The sequence below is a fragment of the Argentina anserina genome, chromosome 7, assembly GCF_933775445.1.
Source record: "Argentina anserina chromosome 7, drPotAnse1.1, whole genome shotgun sequence".
Taxonomy (NCBI): domain Eukaryota; kingdom Viridiplantae; phylum Streptophyta; class Magnoliopsida; order Rosales; family Rosaceae; genus Argentina; species Argentina anserina.
This window is the reverse complement of record NC_065878.1, coordinates 15705029-15718265: the sequence shown is the minus strand read 5'-3', so window position 1 is coordinate 15718265 and position 13237 is coordinate 15705029. Positions and strand designations below refer to the sequence as shown.

General features: G+C 39.2%; 1 protein-coding gene and 1 non-coding gene across 2 annotated transcripts; both read right to left on the bottom strand.

Annotated features, from left to right (window-relative positions):
- Positions 1 to 9577: 9577 nt before the first annotated feature.
- Positions 9578 to 12809, bottom strand: LOC126803100 (cytochrome c oxidase assembly protein COX11, mitochondrial-like). The gene is made up of 2 exons (XM_050530852.1): positions 12767 to 12809; positions 9578 to 10472 (listed from the first exon to the last, which is right to left on the bottom strand). Exon 2 carries the CDS (start codon positions 10423 to 10425, stop codon positions 9634 to 9636), a length of 792 nt encoding a protein of 263 aa, XP_050386809.1. The 5' UTR covers positions 10426 to 10472; positions 12767 to 12809; the 3' UTR covers positions 9578 to 9633.
- LOC126804193 (small nucleolar RNA snoR137) lies at positions 11089 to 11225 on the bottom strand. The gene has a single exon (XR_007673152.1). It is a non-coding gene; the product is annotated as a small nucleolar RNA snoR137 (small nucleolar RNA).
- Positions 12810 to 13237: the final 428 nt, after the last annotated feature.

The following is a 13237-nucleotide window of genomic DNA, read 5'->3' as shown; positions in this document are numbered from 1 at the left end:
TTTACAAGGAAAATTTAAATAAATATTCATCAATATTTATATGGACTACTGCCATATTGGCATGGTTTTCTCTTTCTTTTCTTTTTCTTTTCTTTTTTTTGAGAACGCATATTGGTATGGTTTGAGATTTGAGAAGCTCAGAAAGGCTGTGATGAGTTTTCCTTGTTCTAGAACAAGACCCATAAGTATTAACTGTCTTATAGCTCTGAGAAAACTCTGAGACCCACCCTGCAGAGACTCCAAGTTTAAAACTTTCTTCAGTACTACACTGTCTGTGTTTGCTCCAATGAGAATGAAAAAAGGTAGTGATGGGACTCAGAAGAGAAGAAAGAATAGTACACAGCAGGGTAATGAGTCAATGAGTTCTCCGGTGATCCCATTCAAAGCTAGAGTCCAAAACATGGTGCATATATCAAAGTTTCTTCTAGCCAAACAAACTTATGATTTTTTCCAAAAAAAAAAAAAAAGAACAAACTTAGGAGTTGTAACCAGGATGTGGATGATGGGACTCAGATTTTGGGGAAGTTGGTTAACATTGGAAGGTGCAAATTACCATTTGTAGGTCTTTAATTTGTTTACGTTAGAGCATATTACTGGCAATATATAATCAAAATCCAGAGCTGTAGTCACTCCATTACGTACATCCAGTAATACATTTAAGATTTGGTTTGTTTTTAAGGTAGTGTACCCGTTACAATTTTTGTTTTTTTTTATTTCGTTTTGGGATTATTTGAAGGTGTGCGCATTGTCAGGGTTTTATTTAATTTGTGCTTCATGCAATGTGAGGGTGCTCCTCTCAGCCTATGATATCACTTGCTTGCATATAGGGCTGTCAATGGTTTGTATCGGGTTAGGTTCGTGTCGGATTAAAGTATCTCGCGTGGTATAAAATGTAAATTCAAACTCAACCAATTTAATAATTGTGTTAAAAATTTAAACATAAACTCAACATATTTATCAAACGGATTACCCGTTTCCAACTCATTTAATAGAGATTGCCCGTAGTTTTAGATAAAAAAAACCTCAACTGAATCAAGAATCACAAAAAAAAAATCAATTTATTACCTAAAATTCTAATTCAAAATGAGAAAATACTTACTAAACCATTATATACATATAATGTACCACTTTAAATAGCTTATGTACACGTATTTTATATAGAATGTAATTCAACTTTTTATTAAACGTGTCATGTGGGTTAATTTTGTGTTAGCGGGTTATGATGGATTGACCGCCGTTGATTCGCTTCTTAATCGTGCGGGTTCAACTCATTTTATTTTGTGTGAGTTTCGAGTCGTGTTCAGGTCGTATCGGAATTGACAGTCTTACTGACATATAATTCTAGATAAATATAAGTCACACATGTTCACTATGATGTCGTGCTTGATAAATTGTATTGAACGATTTGCACGCTTCGTGAAACGAGAGCAAATAGTGCACAATCAGCTACAAACTGGGATATATATTAGTAAGAGGAATTTGTAGCTTTAGATACTTATAGGATCATATTTAGTAATTAGCTGATCGATAGATGTTTTACATCTATGTAATTGCATATATTGGCATGTTTCTTTAATTTCTTGTTTTGTCCAAGTGTATGAATATATGTACAGATCACTATGTTCTCTCCCGTGACTTGTGTAATTTCTTTCAGTCTATTGCAACTCATTTTCGCTCCATCAACTTTTGAAAAGTATAAGTCCCATCCGATTTCAATCACTCGATCCACCTCTGGCCATAGATGAAGCCAATCGGACCGTCTACCCCTTGGCTGCATCTATTAACTTGATTTGAGCATGAGAAAAGGAGCTGGAGATTGCTTTTTTGAAGTTTAAATCATGATGAGCCAAATCAACTTACATTACTCCGGTTGAAGCATATGTTCCCACATCTTCATATAAACAAAAAACCAGAATGCTGGCAATTTGATTTTTTTTTTTCAGAGTGTTGCAATTTGCAGATCTACTGTATAATCAAACAAATAGTCGTGTAGTGTGGAAAAATAAACCACCACTCCACCAGCATACATACTACATTGTCTAGAGAACGATGCTTTTGTACATTTCTCGACTCACATATTTGAATGTTTTGAAGTCCATGTATATTACAATATTAGTCTTGAACTTCAATCAAACTTGAGATACCACATGTTTTTGTACATTGTTTGACTCCGAAATTTGAAGTTTTTGAAGTCCTTCCTTACTGCAATACTAGTCCTATAAACTAGCGTAAAATATACGATCTAACTAAAATATCACCATTAGTCAGCATTTGTTAGAGAAGGGAATCACATACAGTAATTAGTGGGTGACAGAGTTGTATATTTACTGTTCTCTCTATATGTCTGCCCGAAGTATTGAAACTTCAATATTATTTCGGAACACTAAACTCAAAAGAAATTGGAACGACGAGAAAAAGAAATTACACGAATAACACATTTCTATAGATAAAGCAAATAGGTTGGCGACCTACAATTGTTGTGCACTTGGTTGTTGCACTGCCTGACACGGCTTCGCTAGCTCCTTTGTTTCTATTTGTTCAAATTGAAAATTTTCATCATTTTTTGCACGGTTCTTGATTTTCCAGCAAATTCAACATCATTGTTACAAAATTGTGAACTAATTAGCCAATTTTCTGGGTTACTCGGGTTCATATATACCTGTGAATCACTTACGTACGTAGTGAACCCAGGAGACCATATGAGTATTTGATCTTGAAATAGGCTCCGTCGACTAGCTTAGGCTATGAATTGAGCCTAATTCAAGACTTGTTTCCAAATTAAATGGTTTTGTAATTAAGGTCTCGTGTGTTGAATCATATAAATCATATGTTGAACATGAAAAGCTATATGACAAAATCGATTCAAGCAATCTAGTCATTCTAAAGGAAGTTGTCAAGAAACCATCAAAAGATATGTAATAACATCAAGAATAAGAGAAGAGTCGATTTCGATCTAGGATTTTTATATGCGCTTCCGGTCACGAACTCATGCTAACTCATTTACCTTAACCTTAGCCATCATAACCCCATCACCACTTCTACCGCAAATGGAACTAAGAATAACAAGAGAAGTTGAAAAAGCTCTAAGAAAAGTCCCATTTGATCCCTATAAACAGTTTCATAACCTCCGTCGACCCCTTCATCGTGCTTCCAAGCTCTTTATCGGGATTAATCTTGACCCAACTAATCAATTGGATGTGGCAGTTAACTTCTATCTCTATATTCTATTTCTATGTGTTGCTTTAGTTGAAAGAAAAGAAAAATTAAGAAGAAACATAATAAATTTGCATGCTTTAATCTTGTTATAATGTTATTATTACAATGATTCAACCTAAGTGGAAATGATGATGCATGCATGTATGTAACTGCAACTAACTATATACAGGAAAAAATGAGCTTAGAACATTAGTGGCCACTCCTCAACTAGTATAATTTTAGGGTTTAGGCACTCTCATAGCCACTTAAAACACGATTAGTGGGGCGGTATTAGATTGTGTGGGCACTAAACTTATAGAATTAGGATAAAGGACACACGGTTTAACGCTTTAGATTATAGTACTAGTTATTTTCATTCTAAACAATTGTCAACTAATTTGTTTTCCTAACATAAACGTGTTATTGCAATCACAGAGCGAAAGAAGCTGTGTTTATAGGTGGGAATATCTTTTGGAGTTTTTTGCTTTTGATTTATAGAATGGAGATGGGAGATTGGTCGAGACAAGCCAATGAGAAAAGGAAAGGGATTAATGGATTATTTGATGGGAGAAACCAATGAGTGTCCCAAACAATGGGATTTAAGCCAACCAGGGAGTCAAGGTTGCTCAAATGTGGGAGTATAATCTTGATGATCCTGATTGGAACAAACACACTCCGTCTTGTAATGAGCAAGCTTTATGAACTAACGAGTAATACCAAGCCCATCTTTCCAAGAGATGAAGGTTGAAATAAGCATCCCATTTTGTAAGGTTTTTCTGTTAATCTTCAGGAAATTCCATAGATATATAATTGGATTGAAATAAAAATAGAAGTAACAAAAGATTGTACATGTGAAAATGTATCTCTAGTGCCCCCTTTCTCGCTTGTTCGTATATGTTGTCACTAACAACAATTTTATGAGAATTATCACTGAAATATAAAGGTTTGTATACTGATTATTCTTCTTGATAAATTAATACAAGACTAACCTATCTATTTATAGTGAAGATGAGAGAACATTGTACTGTTGTTTAACACTAACTCTAATAATTAAGCATAACTGTTCCACCATGAGTAACATGCTCACAACTTCTTTCCAGCTCACTCCAACACTCCCCCTCAAGTTGGCGCATACATATCAACCATGCCCAACTTGCTAAGTGAGTCATAAAAAACCTTCTTAGACACTCCTTTTGTGAGTATATCCGCAAGTTGTTCTTCTGTAGGAACAAACGGAAAACAAATGATCTTAGCGTCTAGCTTCTCCTTTATAAAGTGACGATCAACCTCTACATGTTTTGTACGATCATGCTGCACAGGATTTTGTGAAATATCAATAGCTGCCTTGTTGTCACAGTACAACTGTATAGCGCATTTGGGCTTAACACCCAAATCTTGTAGCAAATTCCTAAGCCATAACAACTCGCACACTCCCTGAGCCATTCCTCTGTATTCTGCTTCAGCACTAGATCGAGCTACCACATTTTGTTTCTTACTCCTCCACGTAACAAGGTTGCCTCCAACAAAGGTAAAGTACCCTGACGTGGACCTCCGATCCGTAATATTTCCAGCCCAGTCTGCATCTGTGAAGCCACAAATCTCAAGGATATTGTTGTGGTTAGAAAACATTACTCCTCTCCCTGGAGCTGACTTTAAGTACCTCAAAATTCTCACAACAGCATCCATGTGATCCACACTAGGGTTATGCATGAACTGACTCACTACACTTACTGCATATGCAACATCTGGTCTGGTATGTGACAAATAAATCAGGCGTCCAACTAGCCTCTGGTAACGAGTTTTGTCAGTGAGCACTTGATCTTGGTATTCTGCTAACCGATGGTTCTGCTCAATAGGAGTATCAATTGGAGTGCAATCTAACATACCTGTCTCTGTTAGCAGATCAAGGATATACTTCCTCTGACACAAATAGATACCATCACTTCCCCGGGCTACCTCAATGCCTAAGAAGTACTTGAGTGTACCTAGGTCTTTCATCTCAAACTCTGTGGCTAGCTGCTTCTGTAATCTATCCACCTCAATAGTATCATTGCCCGTTACTATCATATCGTCAACATATATAATTAAGGCTGTTACCTTCCCTTGTTGGTGTTTGAGAAATAATGTGTGGTCTGATTTACTCTGCCTGTAGCCAATTTTCCTCATGAATTGCGAAAATCTTCCAAACCAAGCACGAGGAGACTGTTTAAGACCATACAAAGACTTCCTCAATCTGCATACAAAGTTATCGGGAGAAGCTACCACATATCCAGGAGGAAGATCCATATACACTTCCTCTGTAAGTTCTCCATGAAGGAATGCATTCTTAACATCAAACTGTCTAAGTGGCCAGTTTAAGGTAGCAGCAAAAGAGAGCAATACCCGAATAGTGTTCATCTTTGCAACAGGTGCAAATGTCTCATCATAGTCTATGCCATATGTCTGGGTGAACCCTTTTGCTACTAGGCGTGCTTTATACCGGCTCACTGACCCATCTGGATTATGCTTCACTGTAAACACCCAACGACATCCCACTGCCTTCTTGTCATGTGGTGGAGAAACAAGCTCCCAAGTATTGTTCTTCTGTAGTGCTTCCATCTCTTCCTCCATCGCTTTCTTCCATTTTGGATCTCCCAATGCATCCTGCACTTTGTTAGGTATTGATACAGCAGAAATTTGATTCACAAATGATTCATATGACTTAGACAATCTTTTGGTAGACATAAAGTTGGCCACAAGATACTTAGTTTTAGCATGAAGGGTAGGTTCATATTTTTTTGTTGGCTGACCTCGAGTAGACCTATTTGGCAAGACATATTGGCTACTATTAGTTTCACCAGTATTAGCCTCAATAGAATGACTGACCTCAAGTGAGTGATCTTCTGTACCAGGGAAACGTTGGTCAGGGGAGGCAGGAGGGGCAGTTGTGCTGTCAGCTTCTGGTTCTTGAATCTCTGGAGTGACTATACCAGAATCATCTGGTGGTGCATGTGTAGCTGATACATCAGTAATCTCAATCGAACCTGTCACCATATCTTCTAGCTGACTTTTCTCCCCCTTTCCATGATACAGCTCTTCAAAAAAGGTATTCTCCCCCCGAAGAGCAGTATCGGAAGAGGAAAAATAACTCATGTCCTCAAAGAAAGTAACATCCATGGTGACATAGTACTTCTTGGTAGGCGGATGATAGCATCGGTACCCTTTCTGATGTCCGCCATACCCAACAAACACACATTTAATGGCCCGGGCATCCAACTTAGACCTCTGGTGTTTTGGAAGGTGGACAAAAGCAACACAACCAAAAACACGGGCAGGAAGAGTATGGAAAAATGGTACGGAGACATGGGATGCAAGTACCTCGTATGGGACCTTTCCCTGAAGAACACTAGAGGGAAGGCGATTAATGAGGTGGGCGGCAGTGATAACAGCATCACCCCACAGGTACTGAGGCATATGGGTACTAAAAAGAATACACCGAGCCATATCAAGTAAATGACGATTTTTTCTTTCAGACACTCCATTTTGCTCAGGTGTGTAAGGACACGTTGTTTGATGAACAATTCCGTGTTTGGTAAAGAACTCCTGAAAGGCATGGTTCACATATTCACCCCCATTATCAGAACGAAGAATTCTAATAGTGGCATTATATTGTGTTTGGACAATGTTATAGAAGGCTTGAAAAGCTGGAAAAACCTCATTTTTAGTTTTGAGGAGAACAATCCATGAAAGACGGGTGCAATCATCAATGAAGGACACATAATACCGCATCCCTGATACAGTAGGTTCTTTGGAGGGTCCCCAAACATCAGAGTGAATTAATTCGAAAGGAAGAATATGTTTATTAGAAGTACTAGGAGAATAAGTAGACCGATGACTCTTGCCTAAAACACATGTCTCACACCGTAAAAGTGACTCATCCACACTAATAAACAAAGTAGGCATAGATTTTTTCATAATACTAAAGGATGGATGCCCTAGGCGACGATGCCATAACCAAACTTCACTTAGCTTGTCAGAAGTGGAGATTAAAGCGGTCCGAGACTGTGCCCCTGGTTTTTCCCCAGCATATGTCGGATCCAGATGAAACAACCGGCCCCTCAGATACCCCCGACCAATTAACTCCCCGGTGAGAAGAGCCTGAAATATCACATACATAGGAAAAAATGTGACAGAGCACTTAGCATCAGCGTTTAATTGGGGAACAGATATCAAATGATGAGATAAAACAGGTACATAGAGCACATTATGAAGCTCTATTGGGGGAGTAATATGAACTGAACCTTTCCCTAAGACTGGGAAGGCCTCACCATTAGCATTAGTCACATAGGGTACTGGTGGAGGAGACAATATGGTAAAATAAGATTTGTCATAAGTCATATGATCAGATGCACCCGAATCAATAATCCAAGTATCAACACCAACAAAGTTAGAAATATTTAAAGCCATACCAATTTTGCCACGGCCGGCGATGGATGCGGAAGGTATTGCGCCGCCTGCTGTATGATGATCATGTCCCACCACACCATAGACATCAGGTTCCGGGACGAGCTGAATAGCTGCCTTCGCCTGAAGACGAGAATGAGGCCTTTTAGGTCGAAGGTGAGGATACAACTTCCAGCAGGTCGCACGAGCATGGTTAGTATCATGACAATAGGAGCAAGGAGGGCGGGGCTGATTCCCGAAGCCTGGTGGTGGTCCTTGTTGATGAGGTGGAGCTGAAATGGCATGTTGAAGGGGTGGTGCGGAAGATCTAGCGCGAATAGTAAGACTGGAAACGTCAATTTGTGGCTGATGAAGGCTTTCCTGGTGACATTCATCCTTACGGATATATGTGAAAGCTGCAATGAGACCAGGGGGTTCGATCTGCCGGAGTAATTCCCATTTCGCACTGTTATGTGTTGCATCAAGACCTTTCAGGAAATGGTGGACTCGTTCAAGCTCCTTCTCACGTTGGTACCAAACAATATCCTCTTGATGTTTGATCATGCAGGGACGTTTCATATCGATCTCAGCCCAAATATTTTTAAGTTTGGTGAAATATTGCGCCACCGGTTGCCCATCTTGTTGCATTGCTAAAGCAGTGCACATTAACTCATGAACCTGTATGAAATCAGAGTCATTAGTATATAAACCTTCAAGTGTCAGCCATATTGCCTGCGCAGTGTCGCATGCCTCCACCAGATCAATGATCTCGTCATTCATAGCTTTCCACAAGACGGACATGACAAGGCCATCATCGTCATCCCACTTAGTGTAGGCAATAATATCATCGGGACTAGGAGCTTTAGTTACGCCGGTTACATGCCCCATATTGTGCATGCCTCGAAGATGAACCGTCATAAGTCGTTTCCATTTACGGAAATTAGTCCCATTGAGTTTAGTTCCTCCAAAGGACCCACTGTCAGAACTCTTGACAGATACTTCAAATTTCGGAATATCAGCTTCGTCTCCAGAACCCATTGAAAAAGTAATGAAAAATCAGGAATGATACAGCGGAAACACCAAAACAAAAAACAACGAAATGAACCTATCGCAGGTGCACGGGCACCGTCGGTGCACCAGTTCTGACAAAGGTGGCCGGGTCGGATTTGACGGGGTCGGGTCGGATCTGGTCGGGTCGGGCGGACCGAGTCGGATCTGGTCGGGTCGGATCTAGATTGGGCCGGGTCTGACAGGTTGAATGTAAGATGGGCCGGGCGGGTCGAATCCGGGTCGGTTTTTGGATTTGCAGCGAGATGCAGCGGCGATCCGATTTGCAGCGGCGCTCCACGACTTGTGGCGGCGATGTGAAGTCCCTTTCAAGACGGGAGGAAGCAGCGGAAACGGCGGAGGTTGTTTTTAGCGGCGGCAGACCAAGGAAGTCGCCGGGGTATTCTCGGACCGGGAGGACGGCCGTTGAGGAGAGGCCGTTGCGGAGAGGAAGATGACGGCGACAGCGTCGTGTAGGGGTCGGAAGTCTGCAACAAGGCAGATGAGGACCATGCAGGAGGTACCGGCGTGAGTGATGCAGTGACACCGGCGCGGGACCGTGAGGAAGAGATGAGGGTGTCGTGGTATCAGTGCGGTTCTACAAGGCTGCACGCTGAGATAACACAGTGCAAGAATCTCACGGAAATAAGAAACAATTGGCAACCAACTGAGAGGATAGGATTCCAGCCCAGTTCGCACCCGAACAGAAAAAAAAATCCCAGGAAAAAACAGAGCAATGCTCTGATACCAACTGAAATATAAAGGTTTGTATACTGATTATTCTTCTTGATAAATTAATACAAGACTAACCTATCTATTTATAGTGAAGATGAGAGAACATTGTACTGCTGTTTAACACTAACTCTAATAATTAAGCATAGCTGTTCCACCATGAGTAACATGCTCACAACTTCTTTCCAGCTCACTCCAACATTATCTTCACAAAAACATGAACGAAGTTAAGAAATGTCATTCCTCTGAAACCTTGAAAAAGGTATAGGATAAAATTATGTTATTGATACCATCCATTCTTGGATCTGTTTCAAACTCAGGATCGATATAAAAGAACACAGGCATATCAATCTGCTCCCCAGGAAGGAGACGTTGCTCCTCAAAGCAAAAGCACTGGATTTTATTGAAGTATACTGCAGCCTTCATGGGGGTAACATTATATGTGGAGACACCAACTATTGGAGTTGAACTTCGATTTTCAGCGGTATAAAAAGCAAGTGCACTTTCACCAGGTTTGACCCTTACTTCTCTTTGTGTAGGAGTAAACTTCCATTGCATTCCATCAGCCACATCAGCGTTGAATTGCACCACAATCTCTCTGTTGGTGATTGTGCCATCCTTGGCATGACGAGCAATCTTCTGTTCAACACTCTCACGACGTTGGATAGTGCCACCATACCCAGTAGCTTGGCAGAATCTTCTGTAGATAGGAACTGCTGCATAACTGGCCGCAACCATTGCAAAAACCAAACCTGTAAGGTACACTAGTGTCTTGCGTGATTTTTCTTCTGTGGCAGCCTGAGTAGAATAGAATCGCTGGCTTCTCAACAGAGATTGAGCAGCAAAAGGTTGGGGCTGACCACACTTGCTAAATGAGCCTAACTTGGGGCGCCACATACTATAATGGCCAAAATGCCTAGTGTTACCGCCATTTGAATTATAATTGGGTATGCATCTGGATTCGAATGGTAAACACTGTGTGCACTTGAACAAGGGAACAGCTCTTCTACAAATCCGTGATATTGACATGTTTAAAGAGAGCAGATTTTACTTCATATTTGGTACCAACAGCATACCTGCAAGCACCAAAGAAGCAGTAAGATAACAAATAATCTGATAATCGGTAAGGAATGCACTTTGAACTTAAAGAGAACTGATAATCCATAATCTCATAAGCCAACCAAAAGAATCCTTAAATTCCATCTGAGGTTGAATACTACTAAACAAAGCCCAAATCTAATTGCTTTTCTGCAACCTATGTGATAACCATTATACCTAAGAAATATACATATATACAAAAGAAAAGAAAAATAATTGTCAAAAGCAAACGATAGCCAAACTCAATGTGTATACAGCGTATGCCTCATTAAAAATTCATATTGTAGAGCTTTATTTGTCAAATTTGGTGGACATTCTCCACCAGCATTTCCACACCAATTCCACCAGCAATATAGGCTTTGTAAAAAGCAAATACTATAGAGCAGGAATCTACAAGGAAGAAAATAGAATTTTGGAATCTGCTTGCTTTTTATTTATTTTTGTAACAATTCCACTTAAGAGCTTGCCACACTCTAAAGTTACACAAATAAAAATGAATCCTATCTGACGAAACAATGAACCAACTTTGATGAGATAATAATTGAATATTTCACACAAATCGATCAAAGATTATTTTAGGTGTTTAGAGAGAATACATGTACCAGGAGACAGGTAACACAGTGTAAGCAAAACCATACACGGTGTTGTTTAATACTGGCAATTGGTAATCTATGCTTCGGAAACTTGAACAGCCCCAACCAATTCACAGGGAGTTCACCATAAGAAGCAACCAACAATTTAAGTTAACAATCTCTCTAATTACTAACAATTTTAACTCCTTATGTACTAAAACATTACTCTCTAGGTACAACTACCTACTTCAGCAATTTACTTCAAACTAAAAAAACCTTTTGTAACGCATGATTTAAGCACAAATGAAAACTGTGAACTGGAATCACACAAGCAGAAACTGGTCAGGGTGACACAAATAAACTTGTGCTTGCAGTAGAAACTGAGATGTACATACATGCAGTCTTTCCCTTCAAATTAGAAATAGTGAGCAGTTAACTTTAAGGGCCAATGTGGACATTCTTGCTACAAGTACTGAATGCTCCCAAAAAATAAATTATATATACAAAAAGAAGGGCGAGCCACATAAAAAGAAAGAAAATATATATTAAAAAAAACAACTAAAATAACGCCTCAAGGCGAAAAGCAATATCAAACATCCTTCATCAATCATAAGAACGGATTTCTGGAGTCCAAAAAGTATAATTCAAACTTAGAACACTAGAATCTCAATGACCACTACCTAGTGACCAAAAACTACAGAAATTTAGCAAAATGCAATATTATAAAGTACATGTTGAGTACTTCTATAATAATTAAAAAGCCTACTAATCCTACTATACATAAGGAGTACTTAGCTCATAAAATGATTAATCCAGCAATATATGCCTGTGGATACTGGATAGAGTAGCCATCATCATTACAGGGAATTAAATTTCCCGTTCTTGCCATCTTGTTGAACTTCTCTCTGAACTATAACAACAAAGCAAGGACTAAATTTTCCTCTTGCCAATGAAACCAGCTACAGAAATACATGTATTTAGAGCTGCATACAATGACTAGCTAATCAACACTCACTCGACCATTTCTCATCATTAATACATTTCTAACTCACCAGCTTTCACAAGACCTAAATGTTTTTTTAACTACCAAATCTTAACCTACTACAAACAACAACTACACGTAACCTACAGCTATAAACAAAGCTCCATTAACAAAGCCCACACTACCCCTTTCAAAAAAACAAAGCCCACACTAATAATGGGTACCTTCGTGATCAGATAATTGACCAAAATGTGGGTTCTAGACCATTTTCCATTAACTTAATACAGCTCAACACAGAAATACAAATTCAAAACAAACAATAGCAAACAACAGTAGACGGCTCTCAATATCATGGAGATGGATCAGCACAAAGTGTTTTTTCAAGGCAAGAACTGTGATGGCAGACGGTGCGTCAACTAAGCTACACCAATAATGTAGGGAGCAGTCTAGATTGACATTCAATATTAGAATGCAACCCACGCCTTTTCATACGACCCCATTTTCATTCTTTTGATTTAGAAGAGGTTGCGAAAGTCACAATGCAAAAGCTTTAACAAGAACTAGGGCCCTCTTCACATTTCAGAAATGCCATTCACAGTTTCTTAGCTCAAACCTTTTACTATTTCAACATCATTTCCATCTAAACCCATGAGAGGTAAATTGATACTGGGAATTTTTGGGGAATGATTATGAGTTTGGAATCGGAGAAATGGAGTACCTGGTGAAGCTGAGAGCTTTGAATCTGGGAAAGACGAGCAGCTGAGAGTCGAGGAGGTTGGGGTAGTGGAAATAAGGATATATATATATATAGGGCGGCTTTGTGACCAAAACGACTGCGTTTTAGTCTGAATGTCTGATTGACCTAGCTTGTTTTATTTTTTTGGTTACACTAGGTTGTTTGTTATTTTACTAGATATGAATCATATGATAAAGAAAGAGCTCTTCATTTTACAATCCATCCTTCTCTTTTTTTTTCTTTTTCTTTGAAGAAATGAATACTTTCATTAGGAAGACTTTTTACATGTCATCCGCTACCACCTTTTCAAGATAGACAATGATTCATGACAAAAGTCAAATGACACATATCACGCTCAAATTATCTAAGCTTACAAAAAAAAAAGACAAGAACCTTAACCCAGGTTGCATAAGAGAAAAAAATACCCTAACTCCATTCTCTCTTGTTGTCGTT